The 21,734-nt window shown below is 38.8% G+C and overlaps 8 protein-coding genes across 8 annotated transcripts; 4 read left to right on the forward strand and 4 right to left on the reverse strand.

Moving 5' to 3' along the window:
- Window positions 1-1,123: 1,123 nt before the first annotated feature.
- On the forward strand, window positions 1,124-3,246 carry JH06_1753 (hypothetical protein; the record flags this gene model as incomplete). Its single annotated transcript, XM_014673083.1, has 8 exons — window positions 1,124-1,172; window positions 1,203-2,198; window positions 2,229-2,503; window positions 2,535-2,714; window positions 2,745-2,893; window positions 2,925-3,006; window positions 3,037-3,131; window positions 3,168-3,246. 8 exons carry the CDS (start codon window positions 1,124-1,126, stop codon window positions 3,244-3,246), a joined length of 1,905 nt encoding a protein of 634 aa, XP_014528569.1.
- Window positions 3,247-3,637: 391 nt separating this feature from the next.
- Window positions 3,638-3,915, forward strand: JH06_1754 (hypothetical protein; the record flags this gene model as incomplete). Its single annotated transcript, XM_014673084.1, has 2 exons — window positions 3,638-3,725; window positions 3,758-3,915. The coding sequence occupies 2 exons, from the start codon at window positions 3,638-3,640 to the stop codon at window positions 3,913-3,915; spliced, it is 246 nt and encodes an 81-aa protein (XP_014528570.1).
- A 305-nt stretch (window positions 3,916-4,220) lies between these two features.
- JH06_1755 (hypothetical protein) lies at window positions 4,221-4,849 on the forward strand (the record flags this gene model as incomplete). Its single annotated transcript, XM_014673085.1, has 5 exons — window positions 4,221-4,322; window positions 4,354-4,440; window positions 4,469-4,552; window positions 4,583-4,669; window positions 4,700-4,849. 5 exons carry the CDS (start codon window positions 4,221-4,223, stop codon window positions 4,847-4,849), a joined length of 510 nt encoding a protein of 169 aa, XP_014528571.1.
- Window positions 4,850-4,908: 59 nt separating this feature from the next.
- Window positions 4,909-6,623, reverse strand: JH06_1756 (2-hydroxyacid dehydrogenase; the record flags this gene model as incomplete). Its single annotated transcript, XM_014673086.1, has 6 exons — window positions 4,909-5,443; window positions 5,475-5,665; window positions 5,695-5,847; window positions 5,876-6,263; window positions 6,296-6,545; window positions 6,566-6,623. 6 exons carry the CDS (start codon window positions 6,621-6,623, stop codon window positions 4,909-4,911), a joined length of 1,575 nt encoding a protein of 524 aa, XP_014528572.1.
- A 532-nt stretch (window positions 6,624-7,155) lies between these two features.
- On the reverse strand, window positions 7,156-8,072 carry JH06_1757 (hypothetical protein; the record flags this gene model as incomplete). The annotated part of the gene is made up of 4 exons (XM_014673087.1): window positions 7,156-7,263; window positions 7,293-7,496; window positions 7,526-8,002; window positions 8,049-8,072. The coding sequence occupies 4 exons, from the start codon at window positions 8,070-8,072 to the stop codon at window positions 7,156-7,158; spliced, it is 813 nt and encodes a 270-aa protein (XP_014528573.1).
- Window positions 8,073-12,788: 4,716 nt separating this feature from the next.
- Window positions 12,789-13,560, reverse strand: JH06_1758 (hypothetical protein; the record flags this gene model as incomplete). Its single annotated transcript, XM_014673088.1, has 6 exons — window positions 12,789-12,805; window positions 12,836-12,932; window positions 12,963-13,016; window positions 13,056-13,202; window positions 13,224-13,486; window positions 13,518-13,560. The coding sequence occupies 6 exons, from the start codon at window positions 13,558-13,560 to the stop codon at window positions 12,789-12,791; spliced, it is 621 nt and encodes a 206-aa protein (XP_014528574.1).
- Window positions 13,561-15,700: 2,140 nt separating this feature from the next.
- JH06_1759 (hypothetical protein) lies at window positions 15,701-18,076 on the forward strand (the record flags this gene model as incomplete). The annotated part of the gene is given in 11 exon segments (XM_014673089.1): window positions 15,701-15,764; window positions 15,796-15,941; window positions 15,974-16,046; window positions 16,077-16,141; window positions 16,172-16,263; window positions 16,299-16,540; window positions 16,573-16,892; window positions 16,923-17,519; window positions 17,535-17,756; window positions 17,804-17,900; window positions 17,931-18,076. 11 exon segments carry the CDS (start codon window positions 15,701-15,703, stop codon window positions 18,074-18,076), a joined length of 2,064 nt encoding a protein of 687 aa, XP_014528575.1.
- An 877-nt stretch (window positions 18,077-18,953) lies between these two features.
- On the reverse strand, window positions 18,954-20,777 carry JH06_1760 (hypothetical protein; the record flags this gene model as incomplete). The annotated part of the gene is made up of 12 exons (XM_014673090.1): window positions 18,954-19,040; window positions 19,071-19,205; window positions 19,236-19,319; window positions 19,348-19,501; window positions 19,533-19,571; window positions 19,601-19,707; window positions 19,738-20,122; window positions 20,155-20,291; window positions 20,335-20,367; window positions 20,399-20,592; window positions 20,624-20,662; window positions 20,708-20,777. 12 exons carry the CDS (start codon window positions 20,775-20,777, stop codon window positions 18,954-18,956), a joined length of 1,464 nt encoding a protein of 487 aa, XP_014528576.1.
- Window positions 20,778-21,734: the final 957 nt, after the last annotated feature.

Here is a 21,734-nt window from a genome sequence, read left to right on the forward strand (position 1 = left end):
ATGGCTATTTCTGTCCTCCAATGGGAATAGATGCTGCTTTGAGAGAGAATTCTGACAAGACGCAAGTGATCATGCATTCTCCTACTGTCTCTTCAGATACTGTAGACTCTTCTGCTGCCTGTGATATAATTGATTCTATCAATGAGGGTTTGACAGATATCCTTGTGAATCCAACGCAACCCGATGCAGTAGTACTGAAAGAAGGAGAACGAGGTTGTTTCTGGATGTGTTGTGTGTGTGGTTGTTCAATTCATGATGTCTGCTTTGATATGAATGATTATGAGCCATTATTGGAATGGCAGAATATCAAATGTAGAATGGGTGATAAGAGAGACTCATGCATAGACTTTGTATGTCTTCGGTGTTTGCAAGGACAAGGAATGGAGGTCCATGGAAAGATTTCAACAAGTCGATCCATAGCATCTCGTTCAGTATCTCTTTCTTCATCAATCCGTTCATATTCATCCTATCAGCAACCATCAGAACACTGCTTATTGTGTGGTGATTCAGATGGTTATTTGGTTCTCACAACTGATGGACTTTGGATCCACAAACGATGTGGTCTCTTACTCCGAGGTGTCGTGTATCATCTTCAAGGGAGTGTTTTTGCTAAAGATTCGAACTATCGCATTGAGTCATACTTACGAACATTTGTTCAGTTCGTGTTACCGCCTAGTGAGTGTTTGGGCCTGTTAGGAGGTAATCGATATCGATGTCAAGTCTGTGAGAAGAGAACAGGATCCTTCGTACGTTGTAGTGTTAGGGGATGTAGTCGTGTGAGTACTAGAATGCAATCATGAATAATAGGTCTTTCACTTAGGTTGTTTGAATCGACAACATATGGTATACTATTGTACCAAGAATGGAGTAAGTGGGAGTTTTGTCGTTTAATCTAAAGCTTGTATTATTCTGTCCTAATCATATACCAACTGGTTTTCAACCTGATCCATTGACGGGCATTCTGTATCCGTCCTTCATCACAACTTCTCTTACCTCACTCCTTTCCTTATCTTTACGTCTCTCTCATGTCCAATCTCTTCTCTCATCGCTACATGCAGGCTATGTTAATGAACTCCAAACAACTCACTCAGTTATTCAATCTCTCCGACAAGCTGTTATTCAAATGATGCGACGAAAACAGAGACCACCACGATGGGATACCACTCGGCATAGTTAGAATTTAAAGGGCTGCTCATATCTAGTTTTATCAGCTGACAAGTATTCTTTGGCTCCATGGGTTACTACGGCTGATGGTATTTCTGTCATTCAAGAAATCATGACGATTACGTTCACTGCTCTTGTACCAGCATCCAAACAGATCTCGCCAGCAAAGCCTAATAGACCTACGATATTGTCCCAGTCGCAGCCAGTACCAGAATTAGAAGAGTCTGTGCCTGAACAGACATCAGTCTCAACACCAGAACGAGTGCCAGTCGTAGAGCCAGAGCAAGTACCTAGCCTGCCCTCATCGCCTGCACCATCACCGCAGACCCCACCGTCACCACCAGCACCTGTCTCCTCCAAGAAGAAAGACTTGGATTCAGAGGTGGAGACAGAGGATGAATCCATGGATGAAGAGGAGTGGAAAGAAACAGAGGAACGAAATGTGGAGGAGACTCCAGGTCGCAGTCACAGGACGGTGACCTCGAGAATGATCCAACGGATGAAGGTTGGTCCTGACGATATGCTGATTCGTACCCGCGGGAATTCTCATCCAGTATTTATTAATGTAACGAGACTCCAGCAACTGATTCGAGAGGAAGGAGGTATGTTAGAGAATGATCCGTTTATTGCCTACCTGGGATCCATTCCTACTTCACTCTTTGTCACAGGAAATGATTACGAACGTGCTCTTGCAGCCTCTCAACGTATTGTAGGGACCAAAATACCCTCAAATTCTGGAAATGTGGAAGGAATGTCAGAAGAGTCAAAGGAAGTAGTACTTGAGAAGTGGGAGATGCTTGGGTCTGATCGTCTGCAAGTCAAGACATTCACGGAGTGGTTTGAACTTTTGGGTCCCGTGGGTCGCCATATGCTACCATCGAAACCTGCCGATATTCCTCATGAGGAAATCCCTAGGATTTCTGACAGTCAGGCTATCCAAGAAATGAAGCTTGACAGTCTATCACTTCGCAGATCTACAGTTTACAGGCTTCAGAATCCCATCGAATCACTTTTCTCTCGTCTTATTCTAAATCGTATATTCCCGCGGGAATTGTCATGTATAGGTCCTCGTACAATGCTGAGTACACGTATTCAGAAGTCCTTGCGATCGTCTCAGGCTTTCCGCCAACCTCGATTGAACCTGCTCTATCGAGGTGATGAAGAGCGCATCCCAGCGGTTCGGGCATTCACTGCGGCCTGCTTATTGAAACAGGCTGTGGATGTGAGGGAGAAGGTGTGGATGGATGAATGCCTCTCCCAACAGGCTGATTCTGCTGATGCATGGCTAACGCTATTGAAACAACACACCCAAAATAGTGAGTATTTCCGGAATAATCCAGTGATGTGTTGATTTGAGGAGTAATGAATAGGCGACAGAAGAGGAACTTCGAGCAATGTTGAAGTCGATTCCGACCACGATGAAGGAGTACCCACAGGGATCCGAGATTCTTCAGAAACGCGTGAATGAGTCTGTATTATCACATCGAGGGGAAGAAGTGACAAAATGTTTGATGTGTGATGGCAACTTATACTCCGATGCGATCCATACAGTTTGGATGTTGATTGTTGATAAGAAGTAGTGCCCCTCTTCCTGCTTTATCTGTAACTGCTGTATCTATACAAACGGAGCCTATTTAATTGGAATTCTATTAAATCTATTTGCAGATGAAAAGTGGCGGGTGTGTGAGGTGTTGGCATTTGATCCGCTGAGTCACAAACATTTGCTAGTGTATGTGCTAGGATGAGTATATGAGATGTAGTGATATGGATGACCAATTCTTCGTTGTGGATTTGATTAACAGTTACTGGGTCCTACGATCTCGTGACGACATCATGTTTGAAGTAAGGGAAAGGGAGTAGAATAAGAAATAGATTACAAATCGAAAGTCACGAGTAATGGAAGACATGGAAGCGGATTGTCTTGTGAAATTTAACTTATCAGCTGATCGTACTAAGCAAAATAATAGGTGCAAAGTAGTCATTAGTTTGGAGCTTGATAATAGGTTTGTCAGAGGGATGACAAAGACCGAGCCTTTCTTCTCTGTAGTTCGTGCAACGAAGTCTATCATGTGTCGTGTTTGAATGGACATGCAGAACCCCTTCCAACTGTATCCATTGAGTGATAGTCTGAGTCTATAGGGAAAGTGGTTCTGTGAAGAGTGTCTAAATAACTCATCACTCGCTTTAAAGAATTGTTTTATATCTTAGAGTATTATTCTTATTACTGTTTATTCAAGATTTTCCGGAGTCGTGCGAATCTACACTTTTTTAAATTGAAAATATGTACTAGAGAAGTAGTTTTTAATTATATCAAGATTTAAAGGTGTCACAGTGTTCTAGAAACAGAATACAACCAATTTGACATCTATTCAAATCATTGGCTGAATTGACATTCGCGTCCCTAACTCCCCATGACATTTTTCCCTGGAATAAAACACCATAATAGGTTTAATAGGCTACTGATTAGTTGAAAATGAGTATTAATGATTTGTTCCATATTCCTGTTGTCAAGGACGATACCCTTCGTCTTGTGTGTGTGATTCTGAACATCTTCATTCCTGGTAGGTGATAGACGTTTGAATTCATAGAATAGGACTGGGAACTATAATTGGTGGTGCCGTTGATAAGTCCAACATTATGGTTATCATTTGTGGTGTTGTCCAGTTGGTTTGTGCTTCTTTCTTCCTCGGATTCCTGTGGTCCTGGGTCTGGGCCTACTTCATTTACTGCAGGACTCAGGTCTGTAAGTAGTTGAACTCAGAGTATTGTTTGTTGTATAATATTTAAATTTGGGCCAATTCTCATAGGAATCATGGGAGAACCATCCTTGTTGGAAATGTTTCATCTGGAGAATATCCAAACGATGTACAAGCCAGTGGTAACCATTAGAATGTGCAAATCATCTGTAGAATGATCTCTCCTTCCTTCCGTTTTTAGGGAAGGAATACCGAGAAAATCGAGATATGCTAACATTTCTAGTTGGTGATTCCAAGGGTATAGGTAAGCAACTTCGAAGTCTGTGAAGTGAAGGTATTTCTACAGTTTCAGATATGAAAATGCCAGTAATTGATCACCAAACTTTAGGACCTGAACAGAAAGAGTATTTGAAGACAATTCGAGGAAATCCCTCTCACATCAAACGAATGACACCTTTTATTGTAAATAGTTTTCTATAGAAATGATATGTAGTCCCAATTTTCTCATGGGATTGGGTCAAGACGTGATCTGCAAATGAAGAGAGCTCGTTCAGGAACACAAAACCCATTTTCGTCTGATGTAGTGACTACTATTGCATTTTATTTAGTTTACAAAACGATTACAAGATATCTTGTATGCATTGATAAACAAGTCATGGGATGGATATTATGGAGATAACCCCTTTAAGCCTGTGAATATAAATTGATGGAATGATTGATAGCGATTAACAACCAGATATTTGAAAGAATGCAAGATGGAAGACTACTTTGAGAAGGTATCAGTTCCAATGAGTCTAACGGATATTGGTGTACAAGATCTACCTGGGAATAATCGATAGAACAAGATCAAAGATAATGCTTACGAATCGATTGAGGAAATGGACAAGGATGTAAAATTAATCATGGATAATGCACGTACGTATCATGGAGTTACTGCACCGATTGCTAAAATGGCAAGTGAATTGTACGATGTATCTCTGTATCAGTAAGTGACATATAGAATTTTAAAGAAATCCGACAGCAATACTTTGAATAAGAAACATGTTTGTTAGCAAGAATCTAAATCACCTTCATAATCAGAACATGAAGCGAATTGTCGAATGAATGGATGTTGTAAGGCCTGTGCTGCTGTAGGTCGTTGTGCAGGATCCCACTGCAAAAGCATACTCACGAAATCCACAAACTCAGGGCAATCACACTCTAATTCAACATTCAAATCTTTTCGACATGGATTCAGAGTCCATACTTCTCCCTGCTTTAAGTGTACACTCATGGTGTCTCCTCGCTGACTGACCTTCAGTCCAGCCGCTTGGATCATAAACATAGGAATCTCACCAATGATAGCAGAAGCTGAAGTAAGCAAGGATCCGACAGAGGAATTGTCAAATAGTAGTGAATGTGTGAACAATTCCGCAGCGATACATCCGAGTGACCAGATGTCAATTCGTTCGTCAAAATCAATTCCTAATATGATTTCAGGTGCTCTGTAGGATCGACTCTGGATATAGAACTGATGAGATGAAGCAGACTGGAGACTACTAGCGAAATTGGCTCCACCAAAATCCACAAGTTTGATTTGAGCTCTAGATTTCAGGAATACCTAATGTTCAATACTTTTTCTTATCAGATATCAAAATATTCTCAGGCTTCAAATCACAATGAATAATGTTGTGCATGTGAATGAATTCAAGAGCTTCGAGTACTTGTTTAAGAATAACAGCAATCCTATTTAATGTGAAATATTCTGGAAGCAAGGGATTGCGATCAAGAGAACACATGAATTCGTACAAGTTGTCTTGAAGAAGCTATGTCTAAAAAAAGGAAAACTCTGTACTTCCATCACAATCATCAAATGACGCTTATTATAGAAGAAATCGTATAACTGAAGAATATGTGCACATTCACTTCCTTTCATTCCATTCAAATACCGAAGAACACGAATCTCATCTAAAGACTGATCAAAGAAAAAGTCACCATTTCGAATGATCTACTTCAAAGCACAACAATACCCATACTTTCAGACATAGACGGTTATTGACATCGCCACGCATATCAATACATTCTACTGTTACAGAGAAAGTGGCTTTACCAAGTTGGCGGATCACTAAATATCTATCTGCGATGTATGCATTAGGCTTCACTTGAATTGCAGTTTCAGGCGCACATCCACATATTCGTGGTGTGTAGAATACTGGTAATAGAAAGAAATCAACACCTGCTCCTGATGGATCAAAAACAGAAGGAACAGGATTTTCATGACCAATTGTGCTAAGGAAACGATAAACAGCAACAGAATCACGCGAATCCGGTTGACGGACAAGAGCCGATTCAATGATATGAGAGCGAGGAATTGCTGTGTTATTCGCTTCGTCCTCCGAAGATGTTGACAACTGACTGTGAAGACTATCGAATGAGAGTTAATGATCAACCCATACGAACTGTCGTCATCACCTTGACTGATCAATGTAGACTGTGTAGAAACAGTAGAATGCGAAACAGAGTCAAGATCAGCAGCAATCGCATTGCCTTGGTCAAAAACAGGAATTTCAGGTTCATAAACACTTTCTGAGTCGAGCCGAAGAGACTCTCTCTTACCCCCGGTGACTACAAGTGTATTGATACTATCAAGGAAGTTAACAGTACGTTGGTCTAATTCAGACCCTTGAGAATCTGAATCTGAAAAGTCTATGCACGTCAATTCTCACTGAGGAGAGTACTAGCTTCTTTGACATAGGATTCAACCAACGCCAATTTCTTAAGCATCCGTTTCGATAGTTTGCTCCGATCCAATGCATCAGCTTTGAGAATCTACTAATTACATTAAAAACCAGCATCCACTTCGCCAATAAACTGAAAAAGGAAAATCTCTAGTGTTTGATCCTCCTCATCTCCTCCTCCAGAACTCACTCCATCATCAAATGAAAGATCATCACTCTTTTTAAAAGAGTCCATTACTTCTACAGAGAGATGATCCATTAATATGTATTTTGAAAAAGAAATCTCCGAAGCGGGGAATCGAACCCCGGTCGTCCGCGTGACAGGCGGAAATACTTAACCACTATACTACTTCGGATCTATTAAGATTTTGTTAGTCTGACTAATATTCTTTAGCTCCTAATGATCATATGTTGTTCTCAGAAATCAACGATTTGTGTATATAAGTAACAAGTGTTGACACCCATTTGATTCTGGACACATTGAAACAGTTAGCTACATTTGTACATCCTTCTGTATTACAGAATTACACTTCGTTACTAAACAAATATTACCACTTATACCAAATCCATCAATGGAGCTATAAGAGCGATTGAATATACTCCTCCATCGATAACAGATTATTCACAAGGTATTCCATATCAACCTGTTTGGGTTGAATTATACAGATATAACCCTTCGTTGCATTCTACATTCAACTCAATCATGAAATGGTACCTTCTCCGTTATCAAATTGAGATTCTGTGAGAGAGACTCATTGAGCTCCAGTAAACGACCTCGGATGCCAGCAACAACAGAAACAATTTCACCGGTTGTAGAAGTTAGAGTACACACAGTATCATCTTCATCAAGCCATATTCCTCCTTTCTTCGATTTCCCTGTTACAGCACATGATGTAATCGTTTTGTGTTGTCGAGTGACCTAAAATAATAGACGAATGTAACAAATACCCCATACTGAAGTGATTGAATCTGAAGATGATTTCGAATAAAGAAATGAGATTCTGCAAGTCCCATAATGCAAACACCATTGAAATGAAGGAGAATGTACTGATCAACACACCGATCATGTTCTAATCGTTTCACAAAGAGACGAGTATATTGTTGTAAGCATGGAGAATATAGTGAGAGTGTGATTTGTCGATCGTCAAAGACAGCAGAAAGATCCTGAAGTAATTTGTCCCTATCTTTTAGGCACTTCAATTGACTGTTTTGCTCTCTCATAACAGCCTGACATTTTGTTTTCAGCAATCCATTTAGTAAGTCCTTTGTCTCAGTAGTGGTTCTAACCAATGAAACATATCTCAAATCAAGACTCTCCATGACGGTATTTGCAGTTTTCGCCAAAACGACACGAACCAGTCCGATGATAATCAATACATAGTTGACGTTCACGAATAAGCTTAAGGTCACAAAATGAGCATGAAACTACAGATTTGATACGTTTCCGTTGTTTTGTTGTAGTTCGTTGTACCAAAGCATCTGAATCGCTTTCCATGGAAGTAAAAATCAGATGAAAAGGATAATCGAAGAAACACAACAAAACAATAATTCTGAATCCGAATCGTCGATGCAAGAGATTGCGATTTCAGACTTTGGAAATCGTGTTGAAGGTATTTTGAAGTCGCTCGATGATCTGTTAACAGATGTGTCGGAAAACAATTCTATTAGGTGTCAAAATTGATGTCTCTTTGATTTATAGTACAGAAGGAATGACAATGAGTGAAGAAGAAACGATTGATATGATGGTGGAGAATCTCACAGCTAAGGCAATGGATGGATGGAAATATCGTTCAAAAGCGCAAAGATCAAGTCCGGGGGACAACGAAGTCTTATTAGCCATTCAAAAATCTTATAGGAGCATTTATGAAGATGTAATCGAAGAGAATAAGTATGTGCAAATGTATTCAATGATGTTTAGGGTATTGAAATCGTTCTTTCCAGAGTCGATCACTGTTAATCTCCCAGATGTTAAGATCCCAGTAGAATACTACGTTCCTAAGACATTTATTCCGTCAGAGAATGAGTCTTCAAGTCATATGGTTGTTCTCGAGATTCGGTTGTAAGTGTGATTTCCATGTTAGTAACTCTTAGTGAAGATGATGCAGTGAAAGAAACAGTTTTTATCCCTTCTTCGTATACATTGCATGATTTTGCTTCGTTTCTATTTCCTACGATGGTCAATGAATCCGAAGAGTATTCTTATATGTTTTATATAGATGGTGTGTGTTTTGTGGATGGGAAGGAGTCAACCAAAATTGACATGAAATCAGAACCATTACCTAATTGTTTAGCCATATGGTTGAAACAATCTTTGTGAATAGTTGAATGGTTTGATCATCTCTAGCCCCAAACTTGATGAACATGCATTAAGATGTGAAAACGCTCGCCAAAATAGTTTTTCGAATATATCCTTGATTTTAGTCTTTCTAAGATTCTTAACAATACTTGACTCTTCGCTTGTACCATGATTATCTGTTCTTGTCCACAGACAAATCAACAACCTATTCAGAACATCGTTTTTCAGTTGCAAATGTTTTTTACTATTCTCTGAATGTAACTCCATCAACGCCCGATATTACCTTCTCTTCCAATCATTCTCTCCATCTATCTGATTTCCCTCTGCGGATACGCAATGTATGTGTGAATAGGATAAATCACTCACAGAGAATCGATTATCATAAGAACTGCAGTGTCTGTGGAACACATGAAGCTACAGAATGTGTGACAAATGATATCCTTGTTTCATCCTCACCATTTTTCTTCTGTGATCGTTGCTTAAGTCTGTTTCATTATGATGAATACGGAGTTCTTCTTACTCGTCCTTTTAACCTTCAGCCTATATATTGTTGTTTGTGTAACAAATACGGAAAGAGACTATACATACTGATTCTTTGTTTCCTGATCAGAAACATGATTCTGATCATTTCCCATTGAATTCATTGGTACGGAAGGATAGTACATGATTCCCATTTGATTCATATAGGGTAGATAATTAGTATTCATATCTGTTCCTTGAGGATAGATTGGAATTACGGGCATTTGATTGATCATCACAGGATATCCACCTTGAGTGCCCTCACCAGAATCATGATCTAAAACTGGTTCTGTTTGTGGCATAGGGAATACAGGCATGGAATATGGCATTACAAATGGATACAGAACAGGTTGAGATACTGCTGGATTTCCAGACACCGCATGTCTATTTGTTGGTACAGTATTCTCGTCATTTGAACTGTATACACTCATCAATGAATTGACAGACTGCTGACTCAAAGTGCTTTCTGTTCGATTATGCTCCACACCTTTGCCTGATTGCTGGTGCTTCGTTTTCATTTCAGCTGCTGAGGATACGCTGACAATCGTATTCTGTTCTCCCATTACGATTTCATCCTCTGAATCCCATTCTGATCCGTAACTGTGAGGATCACTATTATCCATGTGTGGGAAGATTGGTTGATCAACAGGAAGTTGAACATGTGTAGTTGAAGCTTCCGTAAGGAGTGAGTAAATGTCTCGGATGATCCAACAACTGAGACACCATTTGTAGGAATAACGCCGCTTGACTCGGATGGCAAATCGATAACGAAAATGGGAGAGAGACATGTCTGGATCAGAGGAATCTGAATGGTTAGTGTATGAAGAGAACATATTGGTAACAGGACAGTCAATCATCACAATTCGTCACACTCATCACACATACTCATCACATTCATTCACTACTTACGCATAGCTGCTAATGATGGAGTACTGATTGATCGCTTCATTCCATTCTTCACTTCAATCATCAACTCTCTAGACCATGTCATTCGCTCACCTTCACATAGTTTCCAGCCAAAGATACTCCGATTGCCTACCATCACTCGCTCGGCTCCCTGTGAATCCACTTGAGGAGGCAATGATCGTAAAAGCACAAATACAGAGTCATTCGGAGAAGTACTCTTATAACACATACTGAACGTAACGCCATAATTCGAAAACCGTGGGAGTTTCTGAACGATGGGAACCACGTCAGGTTGTGGTGGAGGAGTGTGTTGGTGAGGTCGTCGTTGCGCACGCCCTGAAGGGAATGAAGGCGAATGTAACGGGAATTGAGATGAAAGATCAGATTGCCATCCTCGTGAGTGAGATGGCGAATGATGAATGTGATCAACCTGTTGGTTCGAATCTGTTGAAGAAGGGGTTGATGATCGTTTAAATGGTGGAACCCCAGATGACGCAAATTCGGCAGTTGGTGCATCGGGAGCAACTCTCACCATTGACGTGTCTGGGATCGTTGACTCCATTTTCATCACCGGTGTATCTGACACATTTGGCGCAATTGGCGCAATTGTATCATTTGAAAGTAACTCCATTCCTGCTGCATTTTCCATAGAGGAAACATTTAGCTCCTTCTGGTTCTGACTACCATTCTCCAATGACTTTTCTCTCGTCTCAACCTCTATCTTCTCTGTATCACTCTTAACAGCCTCTTCAATTATCCTATCATTTCTCCTCTCTGTTATCAGATTGGTTGGACTACTCACTAGTGGTTCTGGCTCTATAGGGTTTTGTATCATTTCTGCCACAGATTCTATTGCAGCTTTGTCTAACTCTGATTTCTTGTTCTTTATCAACTTCTCTGTCTTTCCATTCTCCACTTTCTTACCATTCTCGACTCTTCGATCCTTCTCCACCACCTTCCTACTCTCCACTCCCTTTCCATTCTCCACTTTCCGATTCTCTACTCCACTCTCCACCTTCCCAGTCTTCTTTCCCTTCCTCTTCCCTTTCTTTTCCTTCACTACTGGTTCAGGATGAACTTGTGGTTTTGACCATGCCCGCAGGATCACTGATCGATTCAGATAGAGAACTGTACTGAAAGCCATTGCAATCCTATGCGTTACTTGCCAATTCATCTCTCACAAAGAGAAACCAATTCGCTCAATAAACACTATACGAGAAGAGGAAGATTCATAGGGCTCGGAATAATCAGAAAGAGTCGAAGAGAGAATCGATGTGAGAATGTCAATTTTGAATAACACTTCATACTGGATTTTGAATGATGAGTTAGGAATGAATTTAAAGAGAGATTGACGAGTTCGGTTATAACAAGATAGATCCCTAGAATGTCAATCATGCATGGTTCCAACTGTTGACAGGATTGAGTAATATTCACTGCAAAATTGCATAGACTACAGAAAAAAGAGTGTGGAGTACATAACGCAAGTAATTGTTGAAGTTGCGAATTACAACTTGATGGAGAGGTAAGATAGAGAGACGTTATGTGAAGCAATTTATCAATATGTTGATTGATATAGACCAACTCTTTTGCTTCCAAATGAGAACTACGGATCAAAACAAATCATTTCAGTTACTAGCGCCGATTTGCATGCTCCCAGGCTTCGCTATCAAAGAAAGGTTTTTCAAAAAGAGCTGACTTTAGGCGCAATGCACGATCCAATTCACCACTATTCGCTAACAAAGATACCAATTCGTAATGACAAGCTATAACCTTATTAATCTATGAATTATCCGAGGTCACTATCAATATACATTCACTCCAGGAATGGATTCAAGAATAGAGCACGCTGATTCGAGATAATCAGCAGCTGCAGACACATTTCCTCGTTTTCTGGCTATTACAGAATGCAGTCGGTACCACGAAGACCACCGCAATGATGAAAAGAGACTCTACACCTCAGTTTAGAAGAAGGGCCCCACTGTGGAAATGGTAGTATTGGATATTTTCGCATATATTAACACACTATCGAGGGCATTTTCAGCCTCATCGATTCGATTTGACTCCAGTAAGTCAAATGCTTCAATTGTTCTCTATATCATTAACATCAAACAGCTCTGCAAACATTTGTTAACAGATCGTTAATGTCGAGAGAAGGAGAATCTACACAAATTGCAAGAACGCAACTAAATATCACTAAAAGATAAATGCGATGTACAGAAAAAGTAAACACAATGACATCATATTAATTAAGGCAAAATGCATCTGGGAATGCAGAAAACAGCACTAAAAGAAAAGACACTTCTGACAGAGGTAGAACTGAAACCGATTCCAAGTTGAAATAGAAGGCCGCTTTGTAGACTCTCTCGAAGTATTATCTATCGAAAAAACAACGGTTTGTATCTAGAACAAAATGATTGGATGAACGAAATCCTTGTCAATTATCAGCTTCTAAACAAACATTAACTCAAACAAGCAAATTCCAACTAACTATTATTCTTCTTTCTGTTCTATTCTTCAAAATTCACCATCAGTCTTACTTGCACTTCGTTCCACAATTGCCATTACCCGAAGTTGCATATCATCTTCTAAACAACGATAGTTGATCTGCTTTGCAAAGTTACAGAAAGCAGTTACCTAATCATCAGTTCCTTTGTATAAAGTTACATAGAGTAACGATATAATCATTGTTAGAATCACTAAAACAATTGTAAGTACAAACTACGCATCAAGAAGGAAGAAAAAGGAAACAATAGATACAAGGAATGAACAATTGTATTCTGTGAAGTGGTTACTAATATCATTCATAAATTCACAGTTTCCATGACCACAATCATAAGAGAGTGAAGTGTTTAAATACTCTTCCAAATCCGAAAAACAGGTTTGCGAAATCTCTGGAAAGCGATTCTAGTAATGAACTTAGAGTACATTACGGACAAGAGCATTTTGAATGAGTGGAAGCATGTTTCTATTCAATTCATTTAATTGAACCTCCAGAGTATTCATTCTATTGCGCCATTCAGTTATTTCTATTTGACCCTTCTCCATGATACAAGCTGCTAACCACTCAGTTCGAATCAACTCATTCAATTCTGGACAAGCAGGATCCTGATATGTCTTTTCCACATATCGTAGGCCTGATCCATTGTGTCGAGGATCACAGACTTCATCTTCTGTACACGTTGCTAACACTATCCATAACCGAGAATCAAGAGAATCAACTCGTATTTGCATAGATTTGAACTCCACCCACAGATTCATACATGAGACTTTGGAGATGCTTGAAAACGGTAGAAGACCGAATTTTACTCTCTTCTACAAATGCATCGGCATTATAGAGAATGGTCTGAATAACATCAAATCATCATGCATACACTGCTGAGATAGTCATGTAAATTTAGAATTTTTGTTATCAAAGATCTGTGAGATTGCTGATATGGATTCTTTGAGAATAACTGCAGTACATCTGAATAGAAGGGAATCTCTTGCAATGTTGAAATATCACGGACATAGTCTTGAAGTACTAAATTAGAGTGAATGAAATGTGAATACGATAAAATTCTGTTTTGGACGCTGGAATGAAAGCTGAGTGAGTGAATGAAGATATTGCCACACAATCTACAATGAATTAGATGAAATGAATGGAACTTGAAATAGAAAGATTTAAGAATGGAATTTGAATACTTAGAAAGGCAGCACTAATGATGGATAAAATAATGATTGGAAAAGTCTTATCAATAGAAAGAGAAAATATGTACAGAAAGAATGATACAAGTGGGAGAAGAAACAGTATGCTTGTAGAATTTCCAGATCGATATTGAAATAGCAATGGTAAATGATAGAATAACAATAAGTGTTGGAAGTACAACCAATATCAAATCAATTATAGAATCAATACGAAGCCAACGAAGAACCGATGCATCATATCTACTATATCCGTAACTATGATGAATTAGTAGTTCATTGATTTGTGTAAGTAATTCAGAATAATTTCTAGAGTTTAGTATTCAAAGAATCTAATACTTAAGAATCGTTGTTTCTTTCATTATCTCCACATCTGTTAAATTCAATGCCTCTAAATACAGCTGACTCTAGATCTCATTCTAATTCTATTTTTTTACACTGTTTGTATATACCTCGAATGTTGATAGAATTGGAACCAACTTCATATCTACTCTAACCAACAGATTATCACATGATGAACAAACGGTACAGTTCCATTTACAACGACTAACAATCAGAAGAATTGTTAAGAAGTACGTTGGAAACACCTTTTCTTCTAGTAATTGCTTAACAGAACCCCATAAGTCGTTATACTGTGAATCATGCAATATAGCAATACAAACCTCCATAAATAGCCTGATCAGATACTTAGACTCCAAAACCAGATCATAATCTCTAGAAATAACAAAAATATAATAGAATTCACTTAAGACATCGCTTTGTAACGTTGGTTTTCTCACCTGCCTGTTGATGAATTTGGATGAGTTTCTGGGTAAACAAACTCGTTCGATTAGTATCTACTACTGCAGAATTGATTTGAGAAGCCATAGAATAGATAAAACCACTTATATATCCACCAGTTACATAAACCAAACCAACCAAAATAACTCCTGTTGTAAAGCCCATGATAATGTAGGTGAGATTGTCAAGTTTATCATATCCAGTTATCCGTTTCCGACTTTCATTATGAGTTGGAAGCTATTTATGGAGGTACATAAACGATACCTACATAATTTGCTAGTCGTAACAGTGTATACACAAGAAAAAAGAGAACCATAAGCATCGCAATGACTCCAAACAATACTGAAAAGGGTGTAGCACTAATAATACATCTTATCTAACATTAAACCAGACATTCAGAAGATACGACACTCTCTTTTGACAAAAGACAATTATGAAATGCCAGAGATGATTCTGTATAGTTATTAACCCTATTCAGATTATCCAGAAGCTACAAAACACAAATCCACTTTATAACCAACATTGGTGATATAAGAATGATTGATCTTGTCTCCTAAACTATACACCTTTTGTTCCCAATAGGGAATGGAACAAAATGATATACTACCCATCACTATTCCTGTTCATTCCTACAAAAAGAGTTGCAAAATCAAGGCAAGACGACAACCGTACATGCCGTTCAAATGATAAGACCATGTATGGATCTTCCCGTTTGTCAATAATAACGAAATACCGCGGGAGTCGGATCTTTCTTTACTTCACGCAGAAAACAGTGTCAAAATGGAATCGTGGAGAAATCCGACAAATCCGATTCAACTCAAAACTTATCCCCCTCTATACTCGTATTATTGATGCATTTGTTTAACTGAAGAGTTCAAGTAAAAGAAAACCAAGAAGCGCAGTACAGAGTCTGGGCAGATCTATTAGTGGCTTTTGTTTTGATGGAGAAGACATGGACCATTTCTTTACAGGGTTGTCGTTTGTTTTCGAATCCCCAAATAAATCGTTGATCGATGTATATATTGTTCATTTGTAGGTGAAGCTCCTATGGAATTACGTCAAGGAATCATTGACTATATGGTACAACACGGTCATGCTTTTTGGATTGGCAGTTCACAGCGATCTCAGGCATATGTTTTTCGAAAGTCTGTAAAAGAGTTTGGCGACCTTATATATACTAGTGTAAATCATTTCAGTCATTAGTGAGTAGATAGTTAGTGAACATGGGAACGACAAATCTCATCCAGGCTCATGAATTAGTAGAAGATATTGATTACAGTGATCAAGGTGAGATTTGGATGGGAAGATGAGATTCAGAGTATTATGGGATGCCCGAAGAATTGATGGAGTTGTTACTACAGGATTTAGTAAAGCGAAAGAAGGTAGAAGTGAACTAAATGACTGAAGTATAGATGACCTCATTTAAACAAGATAATGATTACAATTATAAACTGGTTATGGAACCAAAGTACATTTGTTTGTTATCAATGTCCGAAGAAAAGATGTAAATGGATTATATACTCCCTCCTTAGTTCATAGTCGCACACGACGTCCTCGTCATGCAACAGAAGAAGAACTTCGTTACATCTTGCAAATTCAAGGAGTTTTGAACAATACTTCGGATCTTGAGGAGAAACGAATCCTTATTAACAATATTAACGAAGAGTTGCGAGGTACTGAAGTAAGTTTGGCATCGAATAAGAAATCGAGTTTTGTAATCCAGTCAATTCTTGAAAGTTGCAGTCGAGATCAGATTCGCCTCTTCTTGTCGTATTCGAAGGGTAAGACTGGTATTTCGTTCATAATGACGTAGATTTTGCTGTTCATATGTTTACTCAAACGTATGCTTCGCATGTAATGCAAACAGCTCTTCAGGAGACAAACAAGTATTTGAGTGAGTCATTGGATGAACTAGCAAATCCATTGCAACAACGCCCCGATGGAGAACCTCTTGAGCCATTGAGTACCTTGATCAATCTTTTCGTTGAGGGGATTTTGGGTCAACTCACTACAATCTGCACAGATGTGAATGGATCTCATGTACTTCGCTATTTGTTATGTATTTTGATGGGCTGTCCTCATCGTTATGGAGATATCAAGAAACACACCGAGAAGGGTTCTGTAAAGTCAAAAGTGGTTATTCTCTTCTCTTATTATTTATAGGCAAATCCGATTCTTGCAGAAGCCTTCGATGAAGCTCGAAGTATGATTCTCTTCGGTATAGCTGAGCTGGAACCAACAGATCGAGAGTATCTTCTCAAGAACAAATACAGCTGTTTCATTGTTCAACTTCTGATGGCACATCTTCCTCAGGATCAGCGAGAGAAATTGGCTCATATCCTGCTAGAAATTGAGGATGAAGAACGGTCACAACGTCTTCTCAAAGATCTTATGATTGATGCCAATGGTTCTCGTTCTGCTGAGGTGCTCATTCGAGGATGTTCAGAAGAAACAGTCAACCGTCTCTTTAGCACATGTGTTCTACCTCAGCTGTTGGATTACAGTAGCAATCCACGAAGCAATTATGTCGTTCAGATGTTCCTCGCTCGTATTACTGATTCGTCTTTGGTGAAGAGTGCATTTGAAATATTACGAGATCAATTAGAGATTTTATTTAATTCGAATAATCGCGGTATTTTGCTTCAAATGTTGAATGCATGTCGTCGCACTCATACATATGAGGAAGCGTGTCTAGACTGTGTTATTTCCATTTTGCAGCATGTATTACACTTGGTGACAGATGAGGAGAAATCGATGTCAGTATTTATAGAGAAGGCGTTAGCGATTGAGAAGGAGGGAGGACGAGTCAAGATCAACGAGTCAAATGCACAGTATATTCTGGAGGGCATGTTGTTGGATGATCCGTATTGCAGTGTTGTTTGCTTACCATTGTTGAAGCTGTCTGTAGAGACTCTTCTGCGTCTGTTTTTGAGTTGTTCTACAGGAAAACGAATGGTGAATGTGTTGATTGGCAAGATGTCAAAGGAGGATCAGAATGTATGGAAATCTGTTGTTGTAGGATTGGAATGAGGATATGATTGTAGTCGAAGCTAAAACCTGATGATGCTCCCATTGTATTGAATAAGGTGAACGAAGAGAAGCAGAAGGAATTAAAAGTGTGCTTGAGTCACTTGCGTTTAGGTACAATGAAATAGGATGAATTGAATGTAGAAATGAAGAGAAAGGTGAAAGCAGCCCCATCGGAGAAGAAAGCTAAGAAGGAAAAGAAGGAGAAAAAGTCGAAAAAGGAAAAGGTAACAAAAACTGTCCAAGGAAAGGCGTTAATTGCTGATGCTGTTCACCTTCTTGGTTATTAAGTCGTTTATAGTTCTGTTGTCGTTACAACAAACAAATTACAACAATCGTGGAAAATCAAACAGGGAAGCATGTGAGATAGCATATACAGTATTGAAACGACCGAATATAATCAGCTATGGTACAGTTGAATATTTCCTAGAGTTACCAACATACTTGTCAAGAGTGACAGGGGTGAGAACTGCAGAGGCAATAAAGACACGAGTGTCTTGTACCTCATTACATATAATCCACTTGGCATATGGAACAACAGGTTTTACAATAGCTGGAGATGATACATTCTGAAATGAATCATGTGAGGATTCACTATCATCTTTGTCGCCAGTAGTGATAGATAAGTCAGCGTCGATAAAGGAGTCGCCATGATCTCGTTTATATAAGGGTATATTTGACAATGTTGCTAGGAATCAATATAACATGTAATTCCAACAGTAATATTTCAGTCTCTTCTTGTAGCGGCATGGGAGGCACGTCTTGTAATAGAAAGAGGTATTTTCATTACGAAACAAAAGTGAAGGCAAAACAAGTTTACATGAACTGCATTTTCTAGTTCTTAGATCTTCTCCCATTGTCAGAGAAAGAAACTGCAGTCAGTGAGAACAATATAATGAACACATTAATGCATGATCATTATTCAATGGATCATTTCCGCGATTCTTCTGGATTTGTGTATCTTTGTTTCTCAGACGTAAGAGAAGACTATACATATTAAAAATTGCTGATTACCTGATATTACTGGTGAAATAATGGTACAATCAGAAAATGTGCGGAAATGTGGCTTTTATCCGTATTACTTCTAATCAGGTGAAATTCATTTACCCTTAAGGGAATCACATCCTCTGTTTCCGTACAAAATATGGAAGGTCCTTAACAAACAATTCATAAAACAACATTAGGTACATTTTGTTCATTCATATACTTATGTGTCTGCATATGACGATTCAGTTCCGATAATGACACATAACTCTACCCATTATTACCGATTCTCAACATCACCTTATCACAAGAAGGAAACGTGCATGCATGTGGTTTCACATCAGTGTGGACACGTAACTTATGAATTTTCAAGTCGGTTCTTCGGACAAATGCTTTTTCGCATCCCAATACATCACACTTATATTTCTTATCAATCTAAATATCAATTCAATTACAAATCTCAACCTGATGATGGCTCTTTATATGTAATTGCAGACCTCCTTGTGTTGAATACTTCTTACTACAACCAGGGAAAGGACAGGAGTAAGTCTAATCACAATTATTGGAGAATGAGTACGGTGCTTCGATTATGTGTTTGCTGATGTTGTTTAAGATGCTGCATATCGTAAAAGGCTTTCCCACAATCAGGTTCAGGACATATGAAATCTCGACTGCGATGTGTATCATGTGTCCGAAGATGAACATTCAGATTACTACGCCAGTTGAATACTCTATAAATCAGTCTACTAAATCCATTTATACTTGTTACAGCCAGTCACAGGACATCGATAGGAATGAGATCTACCATGACAGATATCAAACAATAATACCCTGATGAAGATGTCGTTGGCTCAATTTCCGTTAATGGAAGGGCATATCTTATTCCGTTTAGAGAAAGTAACTCTTCATGCAATTCTCCTTCCTTTTCAATCAAAGTCTAAGCATCATTCATCCTTATAATCTCTACAGTAACCTCTGTTGATATCACACGATAAGCATCTTGCAAAGTCGCAATCGTACTCTTCAAATCAAACTTATTCAGTGATAACAGAAGACATGCTAAATGTGAAGCGTCTTTCTCTTTGAAAATGTTTCTCATTGCGTTATGACAGTTTTGAGTTCCAATCAATCTCAGGATTGATCCATTCCCAACTTCGTAATTCTTCTCAATCTCTCTTCTTAAGTGATTATAACGTTGTTCTTCCACTTTCCTGCGTCGTTTGTCTTCAGCTGCTTCATCCACATAAGGTTTCTTTTCTTCGGCAGACATCTTCGCCCAACGACTTGCTATTGCACTAAATATCTCGCTCTGCTTGGGTTGACCAGGAATACTTGCTCGAACTTCGTTAAATCTGAATATAACGGAATCATACTTCATACTTACACTTTACGACTGAAACAGATATATGCACTCATAGTACGTTTTGGAGGTTTCAAACTGATTGTAGGAGTGTTAGATGAGAACGAATGATGAGTCTGGTAATCCTGGACATCACTCACTGGTTCAACACGATCCATTGCCTATTTATTCAACCCATTTTGTCATATATACCACAAGGCTTACTGGCATATCAGGATGAAAGGCCATTCCTTCATTCTACAACTAATGAATCGTACAAAATCGAAACAGTAATAAAGGGATAGGTCACAACAGAAGGACTAATGGTGGCATTGACACTTCCATCTGCAGAAATAGTCTGAGAAATTCCTCCGTCTGTATAAGAAATGATATTCATCCCGTTTGGTTGTTGTTGTAGGGGAACAAGATTAGTCCGTTGTGTTGCTATTCCGTTTCCCATACTGATGGAAATGTTCGGTGGCACTAAATATCACAAATACAGAGAACTATCTACTCATATAAGGCATTTGCTCTGGCATCACAACAAGGTGATCTAAATACCATTAGAACAGAAATCCCTAACTCAAAATGGACTTACCAGCGGCATTACTATTTCCCTGCATTTGTTGGGACAATATGGAACTCTGACCGGAAGAAACTTGATTCATAGATTATTCTACTTAAGAATGAAAGACTCACGGCTATATTTTGAAAACAAGTCGATATTGATGGAAATGGATCATTGGACGCTTATTTCATCCCCGCGGGAATTCGAACTACTGTTGTGATTATTCCGTAACCCTATGTCTCCTCATTTTATGGATTGCAATTAATTATTAGTTGCCATATGATCCAGAAACAGGGATATTACCTTTACACACTGGAATCCTGTAGTTCGATTCTTTGGGATCCCCACAATACTGTTCCTCTATCTTATTAGTGTTTCTGTTCATATTATTCCGGAATTCTTTTTCCCGTCTCCATGAGTGAAAATACGTCAACTATTGCTCCTGTCGAGTCCAGTAATAACAACACTGAAACTAAAGTAGCTGTCCCTTCAGAAGAGAACACTATATCGAAAAGACTGCCTTCTGGCTTCTAGCAGTTACTCTCTTTGTTTGTCTGATAGCTAATGGACTCGTAGATACAATAAGGTCTGTAACGTATCCTCTCATGAAAACAGATCTGAATCTAACATATGTAGAGTATGGAGCCCTCGAAAGTATGGGTCAATTCTCATATCTCATTTGGGCAATTATGATTCAATATGTTGGATTCAAGACTCCATTTATTCTTGCTTTTGTTGTCAACATTTTGGGTTGTGTTGGTACTGCTTTCACTGACAAATTCTGGTTAATTATGATCACTCAATTCCTTGGAACGAGTTTAGTTGGAGCATTAGATGATGGTCCTTCTGCTCTTGCTGTCATTCTCTTCACAAAGAATCCTGCTGGCCTCTATTGTGTTATGTCTGGAATGTATGGTCTGGGTCTTGGTCCTTTGCTATCGGGATGGATTCACCATTGGAAACCAGAATATTCTTATCATGCTGTTACTCTTCTCATGTGTATTCCAATTGCTTTAATTGGTCTCTATGTTCTTTGCGTTCCTTTCGCAATTCGTCG

The sequence above is a fragment of the Blastocystis sp. subtype 4 genome, assembly GCF_000743755.1.
Source record: "Blastocystis sp. subtype 4 strain WR1 chromosome Unknown seqid_0059, whole genome shotgun sequence".
NCBI classification, from domain to species: Eukaryota; class Bigyra; order Opalinata; family Blastocystidae; genus Blastocystis; species Blastocystis sp. subtype 4.